This window comes from Anarrhichthys ocellatus, unplaced genomic scaffold, assembly GCF_004355925.1.
Source record: "Anarrhichthys ocellatus isolate YVR2014 unplaced genomic scaffold, GSC_Weel_1.0 scaffold52, whole genome shotgun sequence".
Lineage (NCBI taxonomy): Eukaryota > Metazoa > Chordata > Actinopteri > Perciformes > Anarhichadidae > Anarrhichthys > Anarrhichthys ocellatus.
In genome coordinates, this window is record NW_022280082.1 from 1,221,033 (window position 1) to 1,248,771 (window position 27,739).

The 27,739-nt window shown below is 39.3% G+C and overlaps 1 protein-coding gene across 1 annotated transcript; it reads left to right on the forward strand.

Moving 5' to 3' along the window:
* Positions 1–24,484, forward strand: LOC116396030 (potassium channel subfamily K member 2). The gene is made up of 7 exons (XM_031870379.1): positions 1–527; positions 2,112–2,425; positions 9,370–9,487; positions 15,051–15,211; positions 18,540–18,735; positions 20,014–20,156; positions 23,172–24,484. Coding segments are annotated over exons 1-7 (1,290 nt in total). The 5' UTR covers positions 1–526; the 3' UTR covers positions 23,529–24,484.
* The last annotated feature ends 3,255 nt before the right edge of the window (positions 24,485–27,739 follow it).

The window sequence follows — 27,739 nt, forward strand, 5'->3', positions numbered from 1 at the left end:
TGTAGCTACAGATGTGAGACAGGTTCATGCTTTGCTCAATCTCAACTGTAAGATGTTCTTCTTCCCTTGTTGTGTGACATTTTGCAGCATGGAAAGCCTCTGAAGAGCTCCTCTCTCTGCTTCCACACTTCCCAGTGCAGCACAGCGCATCCAGCGTGTCACACTGGTGAATACTCCCTCGAACCGGTACGATCCAAAGCTCTGCGTCCTCCCGTTGAGGCGCCTCACAGCGCAACGATGTCTCCAAACACACGCACGGATTTCATGGAAGCGATTCGTTCCCATCGTTCCTTTTACGCTCCGTCCTAGCGCTTCTTCTGGTGGGAACCCGATGTCCTGCATGTATTTTCTGCGGAGATTGTAAAGTAGATGGAAGCCGAAGAAGCCATGTGGAGAGCGGCCACGTCCCTTGGTGCGAGCACCGGAGGCGTAAAGCGACAATAACAGGACATCATCGTTTGCGCTTTCGTGGAGAAAAAAAAACGATCCGTCGATGAGGAAACAACGAGAGACGAGATGGTAGAGAAGTAAGTGTTACAGATTATTAATATTCTACATAACTGTGCACCTTATGATAGTGATATGAACTCAAAGGAACAATTTATGTTGTTATGTGAATTGTTTAATTGTGAGTTTCTAGTGTGGTTAAATTAATCGTGGCATCGTTTCTTCTGCCTCACATTACCATTTATATTTGATCTTATCTCTTTGTGATATTTTAACTGTAGCTTTTTCTATAAATGTACAATATTGTGGTATGTGCAAAATTCAAAACGACAGTGATGAAGAAAATGCTCATGTAGTTATGTAAAACAAATATCGTAAAAAGGGAAAATAATCTTTATTTATGAGTTTATTTTACATGGTTTCAGCTTAGTTTAGTGAATGATCGTCGCCATAAGTTGTTTACTGTAAAATACTGGCTATTGAGACCTCATGGGGTGGTTATGTAATTGCATCTACTTCAGCAAGCTGTTGGGGGAAACGAGATTGTGACAAAGAGTGTTTAATTTTTAATGAGCTTCCATTTAGTCGTTGTATTCATTTGTATTGTATTGCACAAGAGCAAGGAAAACCATCATTTTATTTCCCGTAGGGAGACATATGTGTTACCTGTTCCATAAGAAGCCTTAATTAGTTGAATCCAGGATTCCCCTCAATAGATCTGGCTCAGAAGAGAAAGCTAAGATGTGAAAATTCATGCATTTAATAAGTACAGATATAATTGTAAATGTTGCTGCTGGAGAACTACAGGTGGTACGCAGAACGTGCATTGAACGAAAAGTGCTCCACTTGCATGCAGCTCATTCTACTACCTGGAAATACAGTTCAGTTGTCTTCTAGACTGGTGGAAATGATAAAGGTTACTAAAAAAAGAATATTTTACAATAGTGTTCATGTGTTAGATCAGTCCTGGAACACTTTGTATGAGTTTATGAGTTTATATCCTTGTTGACAGTAGTGAATATATTGTAATAACCATCAATGATAGAGTTTAAAGTATGCTCTATTTTCTCCAGAGGGTTATTGCCTCGTAATTTATTTGCTTTGATGGTTTTATATAGAGCTGAAACAATAAGCGGATTAGTCAGATGACTGAAGGCTTATTGAAATAACAACAATTTTGATAATCAATTTAGTGTTTAATTAACACCTTTTAAAGCTGAAAGGTCAAACTGTATCTGGTTCCAGCTTCTTCGATGTGAGAATGTGCGGCTTTCTTTTTAATGCAAACACATTTTTTGGACAGTTGTTTAGACAAAATGAGATATTTCAACACTTCACCTTGTGCTCTGGAAATTTCTATGGTTATTTTTCACAGTTTGTTTGTCGCTTTCACATTTTTAACCCGCCAAACCTTTAATCGATTTATCGAGAAAATAACCACCAAAGATAGTGTAGGATGCAAATTATTGTTTCTAGCAGTCATACGCTTACATTGTAAGAACCAGATGGTTATTTATGTCTTTATCTAACAGATAGAGAGGTATGTAGGTGGATAGAAATAAAAACAGAGTGATGGGACGAATTAGACTAAGACGAGTATGTCCAAGGGGAGACTCTTGTAATGGAAAGAAATTGATCCACATTCATCACTTCCATCCTCACAGTGGCCGCACCTGACCTTCTTGACCCGAAGTCTGCCGCCCACAACTCCAAACCTCGCCTGTCATTCTCAGTCAATCCAGTGGTGCTGAACACTCCAGAGGACGAGTGTGACACCCGGACTATGGTCATGAGGTGGAAAACTGTGTCAGCCATCTTCTTCTTGGTGGTGCTTTACCTCATTATTGGGGCGACGGTATTCAAAGCACTGGAGCAGCCTCACGAGAGCTCCCAGAAGCTGGCTATTCTAACACAAAAACTGGAATTCTTGGCCAATCACACCTGCGTGAACTCCTCTGAGCTGGAGGATTTGGTGAAGGTAGGTGGAAGCATCAACATCTATTTATATTTAAAATCTTTTCTCTTCTGCAGGACCTGGCGATGACCGACAATAATCAAATTTTTCTCATATATATTTTTTAAATACCTGCAGAGGTTACTACTGGTATTTGGCAGCTTTACTATGTTTGTTTGAGAATTGTGGAAATGGCACAATGATTTTGAGTAAAAACTACCAGAGCTTTCACCTGAGGATATTTAAGAGAGGAATGGACTCTTTGAACACGAGACATCACTGTTGATTAACTGTTCAGCAAGACCGTGATCCTTTCCTAACCGGTGCACGTGTTTAGTATTTTTCATCATCATGATGATGAACGTCCTCTAACCTTAAGAACATGGAACATGTTTTTCTTTCTGCCAGGAATCTCTTTAGGCAACAAACCTTCTTGGTAGGAAAAGATCATGTTTAGGGTAAAATAAACCGTTTCTGGCAGAAAGCCCTTTAGCTTAACTTGTTCTGTGCGCTAACCTTGACATTTTTTAAGCCTAACCTTAACGTAGTTGTTTTTGTGCCTAAACCTAACCAAACCTTTGACCATATCGTTGTCACATCTTAAAATGTATTTATTTTTCAACAGAGATTTGTTTTGTTTTTGAAGGCACAGCAAAATGATCAGATGTTATTCTAAAGGTCAGTTACAAACAATGTATTCTAACGTTTAATTCGGAGAATTTGTTTATTCCAAAGTTTTACTCTCTATACTTACATTTCCCTCCACAAATATTCAAAAGTACTGTAGTGCACTGTGTGGGATATTAAAGGAAACTATCGAAGGAATCCTGTAGTTTCTTAAAGCGATGCTACTCAAATGTCAGATGAATTTGCATTGTTTTACTTGTAATGTAGGCCTGACCTAAGAAGGTGAGAAAGATCTCTTGAAAACAAAAATATTTTCATAATAATGAGAAAACCTCAAGTTTAAGAGCACATTTAGTACATTTAGCCTTTGAATAAACCCATGAAATAAACAGAACGAGCACTTCCCTGAAAACATTTCCCTTTCGGACTAAATGCACACCATGATAATGCTGTTGTTAACATTGGATGGGATTTTAATCAATAAGCGAGTCTGTGTGTGGGATTTTGCCATCTCAGACTACAGTAAAGCCACTTTAATCACATTGACTTTCAAGATGTTTTTCTCACGGCAGAGCTGTGTAGTTACTGATATGGATAAGGAAAGCCATGACTGTAACAAGCAAGTGTTCTTGTTTTAGTGACATATGCTTTCTGGTAATTATAAAAAGACTTTCCAGGTAGAGACTATGTGAATATTTTGTCCTCTCATTTCTGAGCTCCAGTATGAACGACATACTGGAGAGCAGGACAAATGCAGTTCATGGATATTCACCGTTATCCGGAAAATAATGTGTTATCTCTAAATTATGTATCAATGTTTCCATCTTCTGGGTTTCCTTCAAACAGTTTCAGCAGTTGTTGTCCACTGTGTTGGCTTCAGTATCACTACAAGTCTCTTACATATTAAAACTGACTAGAGCTGACAGGATTTATTTTTGAGTAATGGTTACCACCTACTTGTATGTAAATGACACTGTTTTCGATTAAGAAGGGCTGGTAACAGATGGCGTTAATTTGACTTGAAGAAGCTGAGTTAATATTCAGAGATGATGATGATGCTTTCTGTCCTGAGATTATCATCTGTCTGTTTGACTGTTATAGTGATCTTGTATTTTATGTTAGCTTAAACATACACGTACAGTGATACAAAAAATGAAGTAGATACTTCAAAGCAAATGATACTTCAAGTATATGGTGTCATGATTATTGCTGCTCATCATTCTACTGTCATTGTGAGCATGTTAGCATGCTAGCATTTAGCTCAAAGCCCAGCTGTGCTGAAGTGGAGTCGCTATCTCTCTATGATATCCAATCAGACTTTTTTTAAAAGGTCAAGAGTGTAGGAATACGTGGCATCTTGCGCTGAGGTTGCAGATTGCAACCAACTGAAACTTCTTCCATTTGCCGAGCTTGTAGAAGTACGCTGGCTGACGTGAATGGCCCGCTCTAGAGCCAGTATTTGATTTGTCTGTTTTCAGCTATTGTAGAAACGTATGCAGTTATAAATGACTCAATCTTCAGTAACGATTCTTATTTACAGGGGATTATACTGTACGCTAAGGAAAACATACTTTTTAAGATTATATTACATGTCTGCCCATGTACAATAGTGTATGCCCTTTAGTATTAGCCTAAAGTTGTAATTTAACTTTGCTAACAACCATGTCTACTTTACTCGTTCACATTCAAAATCCCTTCCAGGCTTCCGTTTCAGAAAAACCAAAAGTCAATTGAGGGGAAACTGTCCTCTGTCCCAAAAATGTCTTTTCAGCCAAATGACAGTTTGTTTTTAGGCAAAGTATGACTCCCTCTGTCCCTGATCTTTCCACTGAATCAGTCTGGGCTCATTGCAGATTCCAAAAACAAATTACTTCGTCTTGGACCTCAGAAACAAATTACAAAATGAACTGAATTAATTATTGGCTGGGAAATTTGCCTGTTGGATGCATTTAATATCACTTTAGTGTTTTCCTAATGCTTTAAGGCTAATTATTCTATACTGTTACCGCAGTATATACATAACACCAGTCCTACTTTGTACCGTCCGACTAAACAGATTTGCCCATCAGTCAGTACCCTGATGAGTTCAGCAGCCTTGCAAACAACTCTCTCTTTTGATTATTCATTGATAAAAGCAGGTGTCCCCCACTCATTTTTACTGAATTATGTACGCAACACACACACACACACACACACACACACGCTCACAAACACACACACACACACACACCATTATAGGCTCCCACTGATCAAAAGCCAGTCAGAAGAGAATTGAGGAGAGATGTGCTCTCAGAGGGAGTAATTAAAAAAGTGAGTGATGTCAAAAAGCTCAGATGATTCAATCTCTCCTGTCTGTTTGCCTCAGCTGGGAGACAACCAGTGTGGTTTCACATTATCCTGTCTTATCATTTCCCATGGCCATTGTTGGTTTGCTAAGACAGTGAATTAATGTGCCCGCTTTGGCTGGGAAACAAAGGGGCTGAGTGAGCCAAGCCAATCTGATTGTTTGATTTGTTAAATTGTGTTTTTAGAAGCACAGTGGACGTAGGGTTTCAGAATTGTATCTTTGAACCATCTCTTTTGTTGCATTTAGAAATGATATAGAGATACAAGAGGTAAAAACACTGAACTGTTGATGAATTCACCTTTATACATTATGTTGTTTATTGTGTCTGTGAATACATTTGTCAATGCATGAGTTGATTACAATTTGCCTTTTGGTTTTGTCATTCTGCGATTAAAAAATGCATCCATTGTTTTGTTTTTTGTTTCTTTATTTTTGTTTGGGTTTTAGTCTCCACTAAGGAGCAAAGAAACAAACTGTTAACACAATTTTAATATATTACAAGTGCCTTTTGCGTGATACAGTTGAACCAACTGCTGAGGGAAATAGCAGGCTCTTTAGCCGCTAAATGCTCTACAATCTTCACTATAGTTTACTAATTTTGACTGTCTGTCGTGGCAGGTTGTTTGCAGTGCGATCATCAAAGGATTTGACTGAAATTAAATTTTTGTCTGCTGCAATGAGAGCGGTGAGAGGGAACCAAAAGAGTTGCTGGCTGAACAACCCAAACAATGAGCTGAACGAAGCTAAAATGCTCTTAAGTTCTAAGGGAACCTGCAGAGTCAGATGATTATTCTCTGTAAGTTCCTCACTACAAGTTACCTTTTACATGAAGCTGGAATTAAGCTTCACCCAGCTGTTCGAAAACGAAAGAAAATCCAGATATGGAAATCAATTTCACTGCAGGGACAACGTAAACAAACCACTACTATCTATTTATGTGCTGTTGAGACCTACTGTTACGCAAAGACTCTACCTGTATTAACACAGAAGCATAATTCGTGCTTTAGGTGACACATAATCCTTTGATCTGTTTTTAAAATGAAATCATTTTTTTCATTGGCATTCATCCATACCGATAGTTTTGGTTTTCACCAAAGATGGAAAGTATTTTTTTATTTTTTTCTATCCCTATGAAAACTATTGGCGAAGAGATTATATTGATATTTTCAAGCACCATAAACAAAATGTGCTTTCATTTATATTGTATTGCTGTGGAGGGTATTTCAAAAACTAGACAAATAAAACTCTACATGGCTAGATATCTCTAGTGTTATTTCAAACCTATCGTCAAACAAGAACGTTGATGTTAGACGAACCTGCAAAACATTTTACAATATCCGTGCATGGTATGGTCAAGGTTAGAGAAAGATCGTAGTTTTAGTTAATAAAAAGAGGAAGGATATAGTTTCAGATCTGTGCTTGGATGCAAACTCCGCACTCTTACTTTTCACCTCGCAATTGATAATAATCGCACAATATTTCCTGCATTGGCACTTGACGTTGGCCAAAAGTAAGGTTCAAAATCATCCAATATGAATATGCTCTTTTGTAATTTGAGTGAACCAACCATTTAAGCTGCGTTTGTCAACTGCAGCCTATATCTCTCCACCCTCTGACACATCATGACATGTTAACTCGTGTCGTTACATTGTTCCCTCACTTTCCTATCCATTATTCATTCATTTCAGCTCTCACACGCTCTGCCTCATCACAGTCAACAGTCGAAGGTTAACGAAAGCTCTCTCAGTTTCACTAAGGAAAGATGAATCGCAACAGCCTGACATTGCAGTGACCCTAAACTGTGTGTGCATGTACAGAAATAGCTGACTGTGCTGCTTCAGTAGGACTGTGGGCAGTGTTATATGCTGCACAAGATTATTGTAGCATTACTGCTCTGTTCCTGAAGGTGTATTGATGTTAAATACAAATAATGGAGATCATCAAAAAGAGCTACTCCCCCCCCCCCCCAGTACAAGTCGCCTTGTGCCACACAGGAATTATTAAATCATTTTTATTGCTCTCGATTGGCAAAAATCCCACATATACACAGTGGAATTAAAGGTTTAGTCCATAAAGTATTCTTCTGTGATTTATTATCATCGGCTCTGTGGCAGTGTCTGCTACTCCCAGAAGACCTCAAAGCTTTTCTCTTACTTTTGTCCGAGTAATTATTCTATATCTTGAGAAGCCACTTGGGCCAAGGAATATTTTGTCTTACTGCAGTGAACTGATTTTGTTTTAAAAAGCCTAGTGAGATAGGTTTTATACAGCCTTCAGAGTTCAATTCAATTAGTGATGACAACTGTTGCAGACACATTTCATCAACTGTAGCTCGATAGCTAATGAAGCTGAACATATCTGGCACACTTAAGGATTCCAACTGACCCGTTTTCAAACGAGAACCTTGCAAAAGGGTTACAAACAAGGTTATAATGTTATTTATGTCATTGGACAATAGGATTGTGCATCAAAATGTAGTTTGTAGTCCCATTTTGCGACATAAGAAAAAAAAACAATATATTTTGGAGGTTGGAGGAGGAATGAGCTGCTCTGAAGTCTGGTGGTACAGCAGCCGCTACTTCTGTATCTCAGCAGGTTGAACAGGCTGTGGCTGGGGTTTTAATAATATCGTTCGCAGGCACCTCTTGTCACCGATATCAATGATGCACGGTTGATGTGTATGAAGTTCTGGGCAGTATAAATACAAGAAGAGACTGAGGATGAAGCTGAATGTCCCAGACAAAAGCCATGTTTTCACGTTTAATATTACAAGGGAAAAGGCTTGTAACCAGTTTCAACATATCCAAACCAATAAAGACCATGTCAGAGCTGCTAAATTTAGCCTAATACACAGTGGATGTGCTGGTTGTATAAAGGGCTGTTGTTGTTGTTGTTTTTACACCTGTGACCCCACAAATTCATGTACTTTAGTTGTCCATGATGTACTCTTGGCTTTGGCAGTAATGCTCAGTAGTTACAACTCTAGGTAGTAAGCTAGTTAGCCAGACTTATTAGCTTTACGCATATGAACACACTTCATTTTATCCATTTACAGTTTATGGTACAAACCCACTATACCTGTAGTGTGGATGCACATCAGTCAGTGTGTGGCTCTTCACTTCACTGCTCCTCACGTACGTCTATTTTTGTGATGGTGGGTGTGAAAAGGTGTGCGGTGGTGTGTTTTCCCTCCAGCTGGTGGCTGCTCCCGTCTTGTCTCCTGTCATGCAAGTACAGCAGTGAGTGAGAAAACAGTTCCTTTTCCTTTACAACCGGCGGCTGTCTAAAAGCCTGTCACAGTCAGCGGGGATTCGTGTCACACCAGTGCTCTCCCACATGTACACATAGTCAACCAATCACCTGGGAAAGATTAACAGCCATAACACTGACCCAGCTGGTGTCACATCATAGCCACAGTCGCGGGGTTAATCAAAATCAAACTCAAAATCATATATATAGGATTTATGATATATCATTATATACAGGCCAAAATTAGGGTCTAGATTTTGAGCTTGTAAAATAAAGTTCAGCAACGCATGTATAATTAAGGGATTTTAGAGAATGAAAAAAACGATTAATATGTAGATGTAACTGTGATGTGTAACTGTAGTAATTGTAGAAATATTTTGAGAATGTGTAAATCATGTGTTGGTAAATGTTTGTATAAGAATATGCACAAATTATTCTTTTATAAGCTCCAATCCCTAAAAAAAACAACTTATTTTAGCTATAACTGTGACAGACTTTGCACTTTTATAAAGAGAGCAGGTGTTTAAAATGTAAACCTGCATTTATGAAGGTGACAGATGCCTCTTATTGTTTGTCTCAACTCTTAATTGGGTTTTGGTGTAATGTGTATCAGGCTGTCATCTATTCCCCAAGAAAATTTATGCACACCGCTAATTTCCTTCTGTTCCTCAGCTCACCTCGTACCACACTCCCACTGGGAGACTCTGCATTATGTGCAAAATTTTTCTTTTTCTTTCCACTCCAGCAAGTGGTATCAGCAGTGCGAGCAGGTGTGAACCCTTCAGGAAAAGCATCCAATCAGACGAGCCTCTGGGACATCAGTTCCTCCTTTTTCTTCGCGGGGACCGTTATCACCACTATCGGTAAGAGACGTAGTTTCTCACTCTTACACATCTCAGTCCTCATTATTTTCTCTTTGTAGAAACCTCCGATTATACTTCACTCTACTTGCGTGCAATGCTTTGAAAATACTAAACAGATGTAAAAACATTTACTTTTTATATGTGGAAACGTGTTTGGCTTTATAAGCACTGTCTATTTATCCCAAAGCTGTCAGAGGCACGGTGCAATTTTGGTGTTAATTTTAGCAGGAAATTGCACTTGCATACCAAAATTACACTTTCTGACACCAAATCTGCTTCAGCTGCTTTTTTTAGATTGTACTTTATTGCGCCATTCCTTTCAGTCTACTAGTCACCAAAATTGCAAAACAGATTGAACACACTGGCATGCACCCGAAGTTTACACAGTGTCAAACAACTAAACTCTATACATCAGCAACAAAGCACAAATGTTTTTTATCTTAGCAATACAAAACAACAAAAATGAGATCTCCTTAATATTGTACATGTTGTGTTTTCTTATTGACAGAATAATAAACAAACATTAATTTACTTATAATCACATAGGACACTCTCGGTCCACACTGAATCTGTTAAATATGCACTTCGAGACCAGACTGGAGACGTAACTTTAACCACTTAAAAGATAGGTGATACTTTTTTTTTGTAGCCTACATTTTGAACACAAAACGCATGTTTTATTGTGTGATATTTACTAGAAATGACAAACAATAGCCAACAGCAAGTAAACTTTAAGCTCCCTGAGATAACTCCTCAATGGGGACTCTTTTTTCTAAAAAACGGTTAACTGAACAGGAAGAGTAGCCTAAAGAGTTTAAACTGATCTGACGATACAGAAGAATAAGCTGCCTGTGGTCATTTGCTCTTATTTACAAAGACTGCTAATATACTTACTATTTAATCTAAGAGATGTCAACTGTATCAGCCTGTAACACTTTCTCTGTCACCTCCAGCTGTAAAGAACAAACGAATCAGTTAAGCAAAACAGCGCGCGCACACACACACACACACACACACACACACACACACACACACACACCTTCTGGTTCTTCTAAGAGGACCCAGACAGATCACTGCATCCCTTCAGTAGGCTGTTTGGCTCCATTTCACTTCTCTAGCATCTTGTCAGAGCTCATTCTCCAATACCTAATGCCTTTAGTTTGAATAAATTGATTTTGCTTGTTTTTCAGATTACACATGCTTAATGTGTAGGCAGTTTGCAATCCCGATGCATATTTTGGCATGGAATTGTACACGGCTCCAGCTCCTTTTCCACATTTTGCTGTACTGACTTGTGCTCGTAACCTTGCTCGACAAAGTTGCAAAATTGTATTGGCCACAGCAACAGCCCACACACACACACACACTCACACACACACAACTAGTATTATCTAGCTTGTTCAAGCAGACCTCAACAACATATAAGCGCGTCTGTTCGACCAGCTGTTGAGCTTTATTTCACTTCTCCAGGATCTTGTTCGTTCCTCACTCAGAAAATGTTTCAAACCTTACAATAACTTTCTGCCCTCTGGTTGAAGAGTATTTGTGCTTTTGTATCACATTAAAGGTAACAGTGTGAAGAGTAAAAGTTGCACTGTGGGTCTTCCCTTTGCTCACCTTAGACTGACTATGTTGACTTTCTATTTTTCACTCCGGTGCTGCCGGGACTTCATCGAGTAAGTCAAATTTGCTGACGTCTGACTTAAAGATGTAGTGGTGTTTTCTCATGAAAGGAGGCGCGGTAGTTTGATCGCTAAAGCAGGGAAAAAGGATTACTCTTTGCCTTCAGTCAGTTTATTTTTGAGGGCTTAGATTTGTTTGCTTTTTAAAAAACTCAAATATCTAGAAAAGCTTGCGGTAAGGTGAAGGTGCTTGGCAGAGTGCTCTAGTTTCCAAAGCTTTGATTTTGCTGCAGAAACCTCACTCCCCGGTGGTGTTTTGCATGTATCACCTTTGATGTGTGGTGTAAACACATAATTGCTGTGCTGGCGGTTGGAAATCATCATCATTTTGCCTGATTAGTACAAAATGTAACTGCTGCTGCACAGAGATGCTATTCCTAAAGCCACTGTGAAATGCCTTTGTCAGTGATCAGCCTTTGATGTTGTACGAAAAGTCCCGAAAGGAGAAGAGACAGTTTCTTCTGTTCTTCTGGCTTTGCCCTCAGCTGGAGGTGGATGAGCAAGAATCTGACTGACTGGTGAGGTGGTGATGAGTGGATGGATTGCAGGTGTGTAGTTTGATTGACAGCAGGAGTGTGATGGAGAGCCACGCCCAGACAAACAAACTCAGACGGAGAGAGAGAGAGAGAGAAACCACAGAACCAACAAGAAACACAAGGGAGGAGAGAACGGCACAAAGAAGAGAGTAAAAACATATAAAATAAAATAAACTTGAAACATGCCAGGGTTCAACATAAAAAACAAATAAATAAATAGTAATTTGAATAAAACATTACATTGGGAGCAGTTTTATTTGCTTTTTTGTTTTATTTTTTGCCGAAGTCATTGTAATATTTAGCTCTGTTTCTTTTTTAAAGACAAACAATTAGGTTTCACTTTACATTGATGAATGTAGAACTCATGGACCATACAAGCAGCAATGTTTGTGGAATTTAGACAACTTCAGAAAATATGATTTGAAAAACAATTGAACTTGTCTTTTTTTTAAAGAACTGCTTTATCCAAAGAAGTTGAGGCCCCCATTCTCCTATGTATTCATGATGGGTTTTTTTAATGTAATGTGTTTTATGTCTTTAATTGTTTTATTATCAAATAGTAAAGCAGCATAGGTAAACCTAGACATGCCCTCTGCTTTTATTATTACAGTTCTACCTTTTAAAGACAGATCCCTTAGAAGCCACTCATTATATTTCCTTTGTGCTTTTTCTATGGTTGAATTTAAAGTACTTACCATGTCATTCTATCTTTGACAAGAATGTTTGCAAATTGAGCGATTGCCAGTCTTTCACTGCCAATAATTCACACACACACATATATATATATATATATATATATAAGAAGCCTTACAGAATACATGTATTATATCTAAAGCTCAAGATACCCGAGCAGAATCTTTTGGAAAGAGAGAGTGGTGTCATCTCATAGCTGGCTAATGACAATTTCTTGTGTAGATATGATTGGTTAAAGGCTGCGTGATGAGGAGGAACAGGTAGGGAGAAGTCAGGCAACCCTGTCTGATCCCCAGTTTAATATCAAATCATGGAGTTGTGCCAGGGTTTACTTTAATAGAGCTATTGCTAGTGGCATACCAAGTTCGAATTGCTTTGCTAAAATAATGTTGAATATGTTTCTAGTGAATTGAAAATAAATTGTTCAACCGCGTCACAAGCTTTGTACGAATCCAAAAAGAGGATCATTGCGTTGTATTGTCGATCAAATATGTGCCTATTTCTCATGAATCCAGATTGTGATTCGTCATCGATAGGATCCAAAACTAATTTCAGCCGTTTGCCAGAAGCAACTGCCAACGCCTTGTAATCGTTATTCAGCATACAAAAAGGAAACCAACTATCAATAAGCAGTACTTCCTTTTTAGGTTTCGGAATAAGTGAGATTAATCCTTGATCTATTTGTTACTCTTTCTTTTTGATTCTGAAAGGGAAATGGGAAATATGAGTATAGTTATAGTGACAACAACGAGACAGTGTTTCCCCAATAAGCTCACTTTAATACCAACCAAACCCCTCGACAGGGTTTCATGTCTTTTTTCGTAATTAAATGATCCACAAAAGCAACAGTGTTGTTGTCAGAAGCTAATAAAGTCAGTGAAATGTTGTGCTGCCGTTTTCTCTCCTAGCATCACTTGGAAGGAAGTCATTGAGCTTTCATTGCAATTGCATTCGTTCCTGTAGGAGACGGAGCGTGACGCTTTGCTGCATGTGATCATTACATAACCGAGTCAGTGGTGTCACGAATGCAGTGGTTTAGGGCCCATAATGACAAATAGGTTGGTCCATTTCCAGGCTTTAGCTCATTATAGAGTGGAAATCTTAAGTTTAATGAATTATTCAAGCAGGCAATGAAGTCCAATTGTGAAATTAATTAAACGACTTATTGGTATTTAACTGAATTAGCCTGTAATTTAGGTCGTGTATTAGAAACATGATCAGAAAGTGTTAGTTTTAACATCAATTTTAGTTAAATATATATCATCTAAATGCTGAAATCAATTTTTTTGAATTCATGTTACATATAGAAATGCACCTTCTTCTCAATTTATAACATTTCACCAATGTTTTAGTGCTGAAATCTATGTTTTTGTTGTTGGTATTTTTATCCCATTTGAATACAAGGACAGTGTATTTTCTCTGAAAGCCATCATTTTTTTATTCTAGTGCTTGACTCTCAAATCTTTGAGCTTGCGTAAATATTGTGATAGCATTCAAATATAAGGTGAGAATAAAGACAAGAATAAGTCTGTTTAATTCAGGTAAAAAAGAAAGAGGAAGTGAGTTCAGCTTCAAATTAGGGAGCCGCTGTGTCTCGTTTGTTATGCAGGGACACCCAGAGGTTTTAAATACTAACAGGGCATCCTGTCTCCCATTGAACTAATCATGAAATTGGTGAGACTTGATTGACAACCCTACTCCATTGTGAGAGTAGAAAGTCATTAGAGGGTACCCTGCAGCTCGTATCCTGACACAGATGACTGTATTAATAAAGGAAAAGTGGATGTAGTTCATTATGCAGAACCATTATGAAACTTCAAATAATGAAAGTCACATTGTTGAATGAGTGAGGTCAGCTTAAAATAAGGCACAGGGCTTAAAGGTGTTGGTCAGATATCAACTTCTCAAAGCACCATCTGCTTTTCTAGCTGCACATGATGATGAGTTTGGAGAGAAGATGAAAGGCAGTGAACCAGTGATGGACTCACATTAGTGTGTGTGTGTCTGTGAGTCTGTGTGTGTACATACGAAGGCCTACGTACAGCGTACTATGTATCTTTATTTCTACTGTTCATTTCATTTTCGTCAGAGTTGCTCGAGGACTGAGGTTGTGAATTATAAACTGTAGTCCGAGTCGGTGCTTCAGCACGACTTCCGTCTCTTACTACCGACATGTCTCAAAGCTGTTGTGCTGCAACTGTCTGCAGTGATGTTACAGCACAGTCAGGCTTTGTGGAAAGCTTTGCTGTCCAGACAGTTTACTTTAAACTCATTTTTCTTCTTCTGACAGTTTTGATGAAATATGTACACTTATAAGATACAGAATACCTTCTAAGCAGAGAGGTGCAACACATACAGTTCTGAAATAAAACAAGCACACAGAGCATCTTTTTTTATAGAAAAGTGTACAAATCCTACATTAAAACGTATTTACTTCCATAAAATAGTATCAACACTTAACAATTAGGAAATATGACAGCCCCAGAAGTGTCATACAAACTTTGAAATAAGTATTACCAGAGTATACAATGTCCTGTTCAAAGGGCAACAACACACACACTACCTTGCTATGTTAGAGCTAATTTAAACTGACATTTTGAATGAAATGCTGCCTGATGAGCTAATGAACTATCCGTGTCTCCTCTCTGTCAGGATTTGGGAACATTTCTCCTCACACGGAAGGCGGGCGGATCTTCTGTATAATCTACGCTCTGCTTGGGATTCCCCTATTCGGATTCTTATTGGCTGGTGTCGGGGACCAGTTGGGGACCATTTTTGGCAAGGGCATCGCCAAAGTAGAGAAGATGATTGTGGTGAGCGCCGTCGTCTGTACGAGCTTGTCTTTGTCTCTGAATCATTTGCACTCTGTATGTTTACACGTGTGCAGTGAGCCAACGTTTGATGACGTAATTACCAAAGCTGTAAATTGATGTTGCCTGAGCAGCTCCTATAAAGAGGTGCAATATCTAAGTGTTAACGGTGCAACATAAACACCCCTAAACAATACAGCTGAAAGCTCACAGTCAACAGTGCAGAATTTGACTTTTTTTCCTCTCAGACACCAGCAGTCAGTGCTCAACACTGTGGAAAAAGTGAATGCAGTTTTTGGGTTGCCATGTCAACAGACTTTCTTTGAAGCCAATATAAAATGCAGGCAGTTTGTTTTAGTGCTGAAATCCCAGAACAGTAAATAGCAGGTTTCTTTAGAGCAATATTTCAAAAGTTTCTATCTTATTTCTTGCTCATGGCAGAATAAAACTAGCAGCAAACAAATCGATCACTTTTTAAATATTGATGGTATTGACACATTGACTATTGATTCTGTCAAGCACACAGTGTGCGCATGCACGCAAACAAACGCTGGTAACAGTTCTGCCAGCAGTTAGACCGCACGATTAGTCAAGTGTGTGACGCAGAGAAAATAATGGACTCTGCTGGACTGTCTGGCTGATGGCTGCTCACTATGTTTCTCCTGGAAAATGAAGGGTTTGAAAAACTGAGCAGTTTATTTTATCTGTTCAAAGTAAAAATTGAAATCTGTCATTTATTTTTTACTCGTCCCTGTACCAGAACCACGTGTTCTTTTTATGAACTACATCATTTAACAAAAGGACTGTGCAGCTTAATGATCACTGGAAATATAATATTGAATAATAAGAGTCAGAGTCAGTAATAGGAGAAGATGAATGTAATACAAAGTAAAGGAGACAAAGAAAAATACTTTAAATGCAAATATAGAAACAAGTATAATTAAAAATGACATTATTAAACCATGTTGCAGGTGTTAGATAAATAGATGAAATATAAGATCCCAAGTTCAATGAAGGAAAATGTGTTTTTTTCAAAGGTGTATGAATGCACATCGTTACAATGGGGAAGATGTGTGTGGGGGCGTATGATGTAATTGTGTTATACAGTTATAGGGTTTTCTCCTGAAGTGAGCAAAGAGAAAATATACCAAATGAGCTTTTTGATGAAGAAAAACAGCACAGAAGCTTGCAGTTACACATCATTTTCTTTACATGGTTGTGAAGAGTTAATTGGGTGGTGAGTAGCTGTTAATGTCGATGCACTCGCTCACCCATATGCAGTATGTTGACTGGGGAGTCATAGCAACCAGCTAATAGCATTACCTAATGGGACGGTGGACCTCGAGAGTGAAACTCTTTTTCCAAAGCAGACTCTCTGTGATATGAAACAGTTCAGGCTGCCAGCGGGGGTTGTTGTGGTCTCAATCAGCTGTCTTTACGTCCCTGATGACGCAGTCCCCCAATGCCATGCTGTGATCAGATCGGATAGAGAGACTGATGTTTAGCCAACAAAGCCACTTGTGTTGCATTTTGAAATGTATGTTTTGGATATAATGGTAATAAAGTGAACAAGTCTCTAACTTTTTCAATATTTAACCAAACCCACGACTCTCCTAACGTTAATCGAGTGCTACGAGTGCCGAAACAAAACCGTTTCAATAATGCTTTTGTTGCTGTGAGCTGATATTGTTTTGCAAGAGCAGATATTTTAGGTGCTTTATCGGTGATCATTTCACTGATCAGTATCAACATTGTGTGACATGCCAGATATGGTAATTAATAGTGCTTCCTAATTACGTTGATAAATACCTGGGTGGCATTTTGTTTCCCTTTTTGCTGTTATAGCTATTATAAACATCATTTCTAGGAAACAGTGTTATGCAGATGTGGGCAGGAGAAAATGAAGAATAGAATGAAAGAATGGAGAATCCCCAAACCATTTAATATTTCTACCAGAGCTCATTTTCACAGAATGCTCTTTTGTATCCGCATGCAGTCGTGTCTGCAGTTCGCACACATATTGATGGATGCAGGGCTGCAACACCAGCACTGCTGTGATGAAAGTTGGATCAAATGCTAATTAATGGCCACTAAAAGCAATCTCTGATTTCCCTTTTTTTGTATAAAAGCACAAACCAAGCATTTTTTCAAAACACGGGATACTTGATAGCAACAGGTTGATTGTGACTATTGATTCATCGCTGGCTCCGTGTCTACCGTCTTTGGGGAGAAGAAAACAGGTTGGCAGCTTGCTGGAAACACTGGAAATAGAGAGACTGAAAGCAGTGCCTGCAGCTGCTGTGCATTAAAGATGCTGGCTGAGAAATCACCTCAGCTTCACAAATCCCTTTGCACTATCTTAACTACTTGTGTATACAAAAGGTCTATTCGTTACCTTTATTTTTTCATCTTTGTTGGCCTTGACCCTAGATGTTAAATTCCTTGTGTTTGCACACAAACTTCACCAATAAAGGTGATTCTTATTAATACTTTGTCTTCAGCTAATTTGCTCCTGTAAGGCTCACTGTAGGTCTCTTCAAACTGTATACCACTGTACTGCACTTTGCTTTGAGCAGCGAGGACATTAGACATCACAGACTGAGCGATCTGAGGTCTGCCTGCTCTCCATGCTTCCCCCCCCCCCCCAGAGGCACTGTGCTGTGAGCTTACATAACTGGAAGGGAAAAGGGCACGGTGCACAGGGAACCAGCTGAAAGCAGTCACCTCTAGTAAAATGGAAGCAGAGACAACAGCAACATGCCGAATAGAACCTGACGTTCTAACTGTGATGCAAAAGAGGGGCTGTGGAATTTAAATTCTCATAGTGATAGCACAGGCTGTAACTGCAATGAATCCGTTACAGTAACTGCTACTGTGACGGCATGTGAAATATTTGATGAGATCTATCAATATTACAGCACATGCGAGGCATGTCAAGTCACTTGCCACCTCTCCGCCACTCGGGTGGGCGTGCCATCTGACAGCAAAAGTTACGTCACATGAGCTTAGCAGACGTTTAAGATGTTAGAAAACAGTAAAATGTATCCCCTAGAAGGAGGTCGAAGGAAGTGACTTATCACAATGTGGAGCAAGCAAAAGAAATAAAAGCAAAAGCCTGTAGGATATGAGGGACTGGGAAGTGGGCCGCATGTCCAAATAGCTTATACCTGTAGACTAAAACTATAACAAACTATATTACACCACTAATTACATTGCATGGACAGACGAAACCACCAACCTGCACTCTTCAGGTCTCCTGCTGAGCATGTCATGTTTCTGTATGTGGTAATCATCCATTCTCTTTACCAACAAATCTTTTATCTCTCACCAGAAGTGGAAAGTCAGCCAGACGAAGATCCGCGTCATCTCCACGCTGATCTTCATCCTGTTCGGGTGCCTCATCTTCGTGGCTCTGCCAGTCGTCATCTTCAAGCACATAGAGGGCTGGAGCACGCTCGAGTCCATCTACTTTGTCGTCATTACCCTCACCACGATCGGTTTTGGGGACTTTGTAGCCGGTGAAAAAGGTTGATTTTCTTTTGGATTTATAGGCCTTCTTTCAGCTAGTTTAGAATCAATGCATTTATAATTGAGTTATTCCTCAGCCAGTCTGGCTCAACAACCCTTGGCCTGCTATATTCTCTTCACATTGTGATACATGTGTTCTGTGACAGTTTTTTTAAATGCACCTAAATCCCTGCAATATGTTTAGTTCTCCCATCTGTTGAACCAGAAATGTATATACTCACTACTGCCAAAGAAATACCTCAAACATATGTTTTACTCACTCTCATAATAGCACTTTAAATCAACATGCTAACAACAATAATAATGATCTTAGGCAAATAACTCTTAAATGAATACTATAAATTCTTCCTTTTTTATCTGAGCCATCCCCTGCCAAACAGGTGCCAAACAATTTAAACAATAGTTCGGCAGGTGGTATTTGCTTAATTTGACCGGCCCGACAAACAACACGGCAGGGATGGGAAAAATCCCAAACAATTAGCTGCTCGATTAAACTTAACTGAGCGGTCCTAATGATTATAGATTAGACTACTGTGGCTACTGGAGTTGGCACAGGTGGCATAAAGTAAGCCTGTTTGGGAAGCAGATGCTGTAACGGCTGGTTATCTACAACTGAAGGTAGTGTTTACATGTGGATAGGACATATGTTATTACGGTAAGGCACAGTAAGTCCATGCAGCTGATATAACAAGCATCCAGTAGGACCTCAAGAGCCGTATCAGCCGTGTTACAAATATCTGTATTACTACTGTACCACTGTATTTGTATCCAAGTTCATATTTTACTGTTTTGTTTAATGTTGCTCAATGAACAATATCTATTATAGCTTAAAATATATATAAATAGCTTCTAATATATCTTATTAGAGCACTAAGATCACACAAATGGATTTATTGGAAAAGATAACAGTCTCTGAATGTTTTACTTAATTTATGCCATTTTATCCTTACTTATCAGTCTCAATCGCCTCCCTCTTTATATTCTATATGTTCTTATATAATGGTCCACTCAGGGTTGAGTCAAAGCCCAGGGCAATTAAAGGCAACACTACAGCAGAGAGAAATGGCTACTCTCTACAACCGAGGCTCATTAAATGATACAAGGGTGAAAGTTAAATACTCATTTTACTCACCTCACTGCATCAGGCTTACTTACACTTCAGCCAAACCTGCTTGTTTTTCTTCTTCCTCGCAGAATGATTCATTTAAGTACCACATGTAACCAAGGGTTGTGTAACAGACTCGTATAACCCACTTGTTGTATCTTTGGTTCTGCAGGTGGGTCAGAGAATCCAGAGTTTCTGAACTACTACAAGCCTGTGGTTTTGTTCTGGATCCTGGTGGGCCTGGCGTACTTTGCCGCTGTGCTCAGTATGATTGGAGACTGGTTCCGGGTCATCTCCAAGAAAACTAAAGAGGAGGTATGTGCAAATGTGCTGTGAGTTATGCAACACCAGAGGGGATACAAGTGGGAGATCTCTCCTGTAAAGGAGGAAACATTGAATTTCACTTCAGAGGATTTTCACAGAAAAGTGGAGAGGATTATGGTAGACGAGGGTTGCCTGCTACATTTTTTTAATTAATCAAGAATCCAGTTGTCCAGATAAACTACATTTTTTCCCAAAGACCAAAAATATTTTAGTCCAAAATCACTGTTTCAACCAACCTGACAAGCACAGAGCTGTGTCTCCTCATGTGGCTCACAAACTTGCAAGAGTTTGATTGCTTAGTGATCAAACTACTTCTCAGGAAACAGCCCCATGAGTCACTAAACGTGTCACCGTAATTGAATAAAAAGATAAAGAAAGTGACTTTAAAGGGACTCATAAAGTCTCACACAGATGAACTAAGCTTGTTGTTGGCACTGCCCAAACTGCAATTATTCTAAAGATATAAGAAAGAAAATATAAAAAGAAAAAGCTTTTTCTCAAATATTAGCATAACATGTGTTTTTTTGTGATGCTCAAATGTTAAGTGATCAAATCATTATGAAACCAAAATGAAACATGAGAGAAATTAATTAAATCAACAATCTCTATTGAAACATGCTGGATTTATTTTTATGTGCCACCGGGGCAATAATAACCCCACACAACTTTTAAGGAATAACCTCCAAGTTAGTACAATAAAAACTAAAACACAGCAAATGTATGTGTTAAAACCAGACTCTGGCCCTTTACAAGATACAGTGACAAGATTAAGAATGCTGATAATGCAGAAACCTCTTCTGTTGATATTTTACTTAAGTATTAAGTAGTGCAAAGTCATGAAGAAATTTACATTTTTGTCTTTGCAGTGCAGTTGCGTGGCATCCTTTGTTTGTTTAGTTTACATGGCGTTCGTTAAGATGCGTTTCTTTTTTGGCATTGTTTTATTGGCGTTGATCGACCCGCACCGCTGTTAAATGATGTTAATGTTCAGTAACATGGAGTACACTGCTGTGTTTGTACCGGTGGTGCTGTGGTCTCACCTGGCTGGTTGTTGGCACGTTGACTTTAAATCCAACAAGATCGAGTACACCAGAGACTTTCTGCTTAAACTTAACAAGCCTACGGGCACAAAACTACCTTTGGACGTATAACTTTCCCAAAGCTTGACAAATCTGACCTGGCTACATTAAAATTGATTTCACCAGCCCGCCTCACGCCTCATCTGGCGTCCCCTGGGGTCGCCACCGCCACAGCCCAAATATACTACCCACATTCAAATGATTAGGAGGACTGGCGTTTTTCTGATTTCTGTTAATGTAGCCTAATACCCCAAAGCCTTTTACAGTTCACTCCTCAATCTGGAGTGATACATTTCCATCCTGGCTGCACCCTGTGGGGAAAATGCCATCTCGTTGGATTAAATATTTGGTGTGCTTCCAGTGGCTGCTGTTGAGTAATAATTTGCTTGCCGTTCTGGCAGGTTCATTATTTACATGTAAAAAGGATGGAGGGAACCACACATCCATGCACCAACGCAATCGCTTGCATACACCAGCCACATGCACATCTTATTTCTTTATTCTACAAAACATAAGAAGATAAAACGGGGCCTATATGGCAATCTGCAGTGGGAGTCCCTGCACAGGCATAATTAGGAGTTCAGCTGCGGAGGCTGTGAACTCTTATTGAGAGAGAAGGGTCTGGCGGTTGGGGGAAGGGGATGGGGGAGGGGGTGAGAACAATCGGGCAGAGAAAGAGAGAAGGAAAAGAAAGCACGTACTTGATGGTACCTAATTTGCGCACACATACAGACACATCCCATAAGTTTTAACTGAAGTGCTCACAAGTCTCTTTAAACAAGAACACCTCAGAGCCTCATGGATAATGAAACAGCCTGGAAAAAGAGGCCTAATGCATCATGAAAGCGAGATCAATGATGTGCTCGCTGTTCCTCTCCTTTCTGTTGCTCAAGGACCATAAACAAACAGAATGTGCCAAACAGACACAGTACACCGTCTCCAGAAACCTGGTCCATTAGGTCACTATGGAAATTTAGTTTTTACTGCTTGAGGCTCCTGCAGTCAATTTTAGAATATTCCATCTGTGAGGTGATGGGTGAGTGAGGTGCGAACATGTCCGCACCTAAAAACACAAATGGTCCATTATCCAGATAGTGGTATCAATCTTTTCATCCAACTCTCAGCAAGAAAGTGAATAAGCATATTTCCCAAAATGTCTAATAATGGCTTTAAAGAATCATTCCTAATTCACTCTTAATCAGATGCTGAATGGTAACCGATAACTATCTGAACCTCATCACATCTGTCCCAAAACAAATCTGGTATTTCACTTTATTTTTATGAATTTCCACATCTGCTGATATACACTCTGATAGATGAGCATTTAATAATAGTGCAAGGTTAAAGAGTGTTTTCATGGGCATTGCTTACTGGAGAGCAGCCAAGACTTTAACAACAAGAGTTGTTCAAAAGCAGTAGAAACAGTTGACATGGCATGTTCACAAGAGTGAAGTCCATTAATTCAAATTGGAGATTCCTGTCGAAACACATTATACACAATGAACTACTGGTTCATTCAGCAGCGTATGCCCCGCCCACTACATCCAAACTCAACTCAGCTTTTCATTTTGAAACCAAAGATTTTTTTTTTTTTTTAACCAAAGGTTGTTTTTTTTTAACCAAAAATTCTAGTTTCATAAGCAAAACTAACAAATAAATTATTCTCAGTTTATATATTTTCACTTACAAACTTGATTTTTGATTGCAGTGCGAGAAATTTGCTTTTAAAACCTTTTTTTATGTTTGCGTAATAAAGACACAAATATACCTTCATACTCCCAGGCCTGGCAAATAAAATCTGCGACAAAAAAGGTTCCTTTCCTGAAGCACAGCTCAAATTTTCATAATCATCCAGCCAAAAGAAATCAACATGATTGGAATTAATTGATCACCTGCAGACATTAATATTCAGTCTCTCTCTCTGCAGGTTGGGGAGTTTCGAGCTCACGCAGCAGAGTGGACAGCAAACGTGTCGGCAGAATTCAAAGAGACCCGGCGGCGACTCAGCGTTGACATCTATGACAAGTTCCAACGCGCTGCATCCATCAAGCGCAAGCTGTCATCCGAGCTGGGCATTAACACGTCCCTTAACCAGGAATTGACCCCTGGCAAGAGGGCGCTGTCCACCAGCCTGTGTGAGGACAGAGAGGCCTACCCCAACTTGACTCTCTCCCTCAGTCCTATCAGGGGGGGCCTGGCCAGGAATGGCAGCCTCTACCTGAACGGCCTCAGCCCAGACTACGCTGACCGGCGGGAGATTGCCATCATCGAAAATTTCAAATGAGGAGCAGCATAAAAATGGGATTCAGGGAACTGAGTGAACTACATCTGGTAGCGGACAGAGCTTTAAAACTCATACACACTTTTGTGCTTATTGATTGGGCATCTGTGATAAGGTAGCCACGTGCATTCATTAGGTGGATTGTGCTCCAATCATTGATTGAAAATCGGACTTAAACACAGAACAGTCGTCAAGCTGCGTACTTTAATGTGCGTGATTAAAACTCAGACAAAATCTAAGGATGTGCTCGCTCACCGGTTCCATTCATTCAATGGGGGAGGACGACTTCCTTTCAATGTGTACGTGCCAACGTGATCGACAGCTGTGAAAGTGATTGAGCCAAATCAGAAGCATGCTCAAAACCGGAAAACAAATGATTGTATCAGAGGCATGAATTTAAAAATACTTATCTCATGACCAGGAAGGAAATGAAAGCCCACATTGAGGTAGCCACGCATCGGACATCTTCTTCAAATAACCCACAGCAAGTCTGTAAACACATATAAATAAACACTTTCATCAAACTTAGAAAGCAATAGATGCATCCGTGCTCATCTCTTGTTGAATTAACCTGGTATCTGCATCAGATAAAGAGGATCAATATTGCTAAAAAACACTCCAAATCAACAATGAACACTTCTTCTTCTTCTTGATGAAGCAGCAGTCCTGTGCTAACAGAAAGGAATGTGGCTTTTTCTTTTTTCAGTTTACACTTCTTCCAGTATGAATTTATATGCCTTGCATTTGCCTGTCAGTCTGCCCTCGCTAACGAGACGAATGTTGACTTGTTTTGTTCCTCCATGACTGACATTCAGCTCTTCACCCTAAGGAATAACCCACTTGTGCCTTTCTGAAAACCACACTAAATGAAGAACCGAGCTACGCTCTGTCTGTCCACTCATGCTAGTTAAATATGAGCACAGTTGTAATAAAGGCAGTATGAGGAAGAGGCAAATCAATGGAGAGGACATGGGCATTTTTATTTATCTCTTTTTAAGAGGATTCTACTGTATGCATGGATAAACTGTTTCTTAATAACTGGGACATTGCCACTTTTGTCTGCCATTGTGATTTAGCCATTTCCTACCAGTCCTAATGTGCTGAGAGAGTTGCATTAACCACACAGTGCCAGGCTCACTGATCAGACTTCCTTCTCCCTCATACCAAAGTAAGATCCTGCTTTTCTCACGGAAGAATCCGGTCTTTGGTGTGATCAAAGTTTCAGAAGTGCTTTCTGTTATTTCTAGGAATTGAACCATCTGTTTTTTTTTTCTTCATGATATTGAAAAATGGCGCTTAAAATGCGTCAACACTGTATTTTTTTTCCAATTGGAAATGCATGTATGATACTGTAGCTATGAAAGCTCTGGCTGTGAAGCTTACTGCATCCTTACCTTACTGCCTTTTATGTTGCAGCTCTCAACACTACCTACAAAGTTCAGGAATATTTCTTTAGCTGATTATGCTGAGATCCCTTTATCTTTATGAGATCCATTATCCTTTATACTTCTAAAGGATCAAGATTAGAGGTATACGCGTTGCATCACATAGAAATAGAAGCCTTGCTTTAAATCAATGCCTCTCTTTGGCTGATTTGGTGTTGATTCAAGATTATGAAAATGGTAGGAATGTCATAATATCTCACTTTGATTCTTGATACAGAATATACATTTTTGTTCATGTTTTAAAGAGGCCCCTCCAGGTTGAATGGTTTTGGATATTGTGTTTTATGGTGTTATTCAGTGCTTTTGTCCAGCAGGATATGCTGGAATATTCTCAACACATTTGATAGTGCTATTTACAGTTTGTAGCATTATCATGTATTTGCAATACAGTGTGCATACTGACAGTATGACATAGGTATGTGGCAAACCAAGCCTATCTGCTATACAAACTGTCTATAATGTATGGGTTATCCTGTGGACATTAGTATGTTTTCTGTTAGAGGAACCAGTTGCACCAGCTCTTTGTAAGTTTAAATACGTGGCCTATTTGTAACCTAAATGATTAGATGGAGATTTATACATCACTAGATTAAAACAGGCTACACAAAACAGACACGATTTTTACTAAATATTTACACCCACGTACTGATTTAACTGACAACACTTACATTAGCTGGCTAACAAATAACCGATTAGATTAGATGAAAACCTAAAATAATGCATGGTCAACACATCTGACCCGACACTTGGCTGCCTATTGAAGATTTGAAAACACGTTATACAAATGATTCAACATAACTCAAGTGTGTAACTAGCAGTTATTAAGGCTACACATCCACACTAATACGTTTTCAAACATGGTCAGATTTCTAAACATTATGACATCAACCCTTATGTTCTTGTGTTTCTGAAAAGCATACACTGAAAGGAAGACTACTAGTACAGTAATGCTGCGTTGCCTGGGGGAAAGCAGTCCAAACCTCAGTGCAGCTGCTCAAAGCGAAGCCCCCAGAAGTCGTCCTATTGCTTTTTCTCCCCAGTCGGCCGTGTGATTGACAGCAACTGAGAGGCGACAAGTCAATGCTGAGAAAGTCAAGGAGTGTTGTCGATGGAGCATTATGTAATAGGTCAGCCCATGCTAGGCCACGTGTAAGGAATACCCGTGCATGACTGTGTTTACAGTAAGTATGTGTGTGCATGAATGAACGTGTGAATGTGCGCCAGCAGTGGGATTCGACAAAACTAATTTCATTTCCACCCACAGCATTTTCGCAGGGCATCCTCTTCTTTCTTTTTTTAATTAAGCCTGTGGCTGCATCCATATCCCAGTTCAAGCATGTTGAATGTAACTATTCATTCATGTCGGCAGAGATGAGCCTCATTATAAATGAAAACACATTCATGAACATTGTGATTTATGTTTGCAAAGGAGTTCAATTAGCTCACTGGGTAGGCTGTAAAAACAACTATTGGCTTGAAGCCACTGGTCATCAATTTTGTTTTCTTTGGTATGACAAATATCTTTAAATGAGACTATGTTTAAATTCCCAATAAACCCATCTGTAAAAATGTGCTAGTAAACATGTGACATCAACATGATTTCCACCAGTGTTGCATGCCACTTTAAATATTACTTCTAGTGTTTATAGATCAGATGTTTCTATGATTGCAGGCTTTGCTTTTGAGAACAGTATGGCAACCATTTCTTTCCAGTATGTTAATATGTTGATATGTTATATGTCACCTCAAATCATGACCTTTTCAGAAGGTTTAGAATAAAATATTTTATAGGCAAAAACACCCAAAGTTGCTGTTTTCTGTCAGCTCTTGAACACTGGCGTCAATTTATATTTTGCTGTCAATAATTTACTACAACTGCAATACTTGTTCGTAGGATCAATACATTGTAGGTTATGGTGTTTTAGGGGAGTTTTTAGCCATAGAAAATTGCTATGTTTATCCTTCTTAGGAGTGCAAGTTGCACTCCTACGCTGTAGTGTTTTTAGTCACTTGTCATGGTGAGTTCCCACATTTATCCAGCACTTGTCACAGATAAACAACCTGCAGCCGTCCTGTTCTGTGCAGCTCAACAACAAAAGACACAGCGGTGTTTTGACCATGAACACGATGACAGTCACTGCTTGTTAATGGATCAGGACTGACAAACTGATCTGAGTCACAAGTTACAAAATGTTCTTCATGGTTAACAGGCACAACGTGGACCGGGAAGGCTGCTCACTGGCACCCTCGCTTATATTTTTTACCTCATACCATACGTTTTTAGGATTTCTCTTTGTACTGTCTGTACAGCGGGATCATTTTCTTACAGTCTGTCCTCTATTTTCTTGTGTAAAAATTACAGAAATACAACATGCAATCTGCAACAGAAGGACAAAACTCACTCTGATCGAGGTCTGTGACGGTTTTCCTTAAAGCGAACTGGCGGGTTACTTGATGACTCTAAAGATAGAGAGTGACATTGCACGTCACCTCTCAGCCTCATCCCTGTCAACAGACAGACAGGACCATAAGCACATCCCTTAGATGCTGCATTACACTGAGAGGATACGACCCACGACTCTGAGCCCTTCAAATGGGAGCCAGCATGATTCACTGCTGAGTTGATTGTAGACTGGCTTTATATAGACACGAAAAAAAAAACTTATTTGAGCTCTTTGTTGGCACAGGAGTGATTTCTGAGTGTTCAAACATAGAGAATCCATAGACTCATTTTGTTTGGTAAATGGTAAATATACATGTATTTATTTG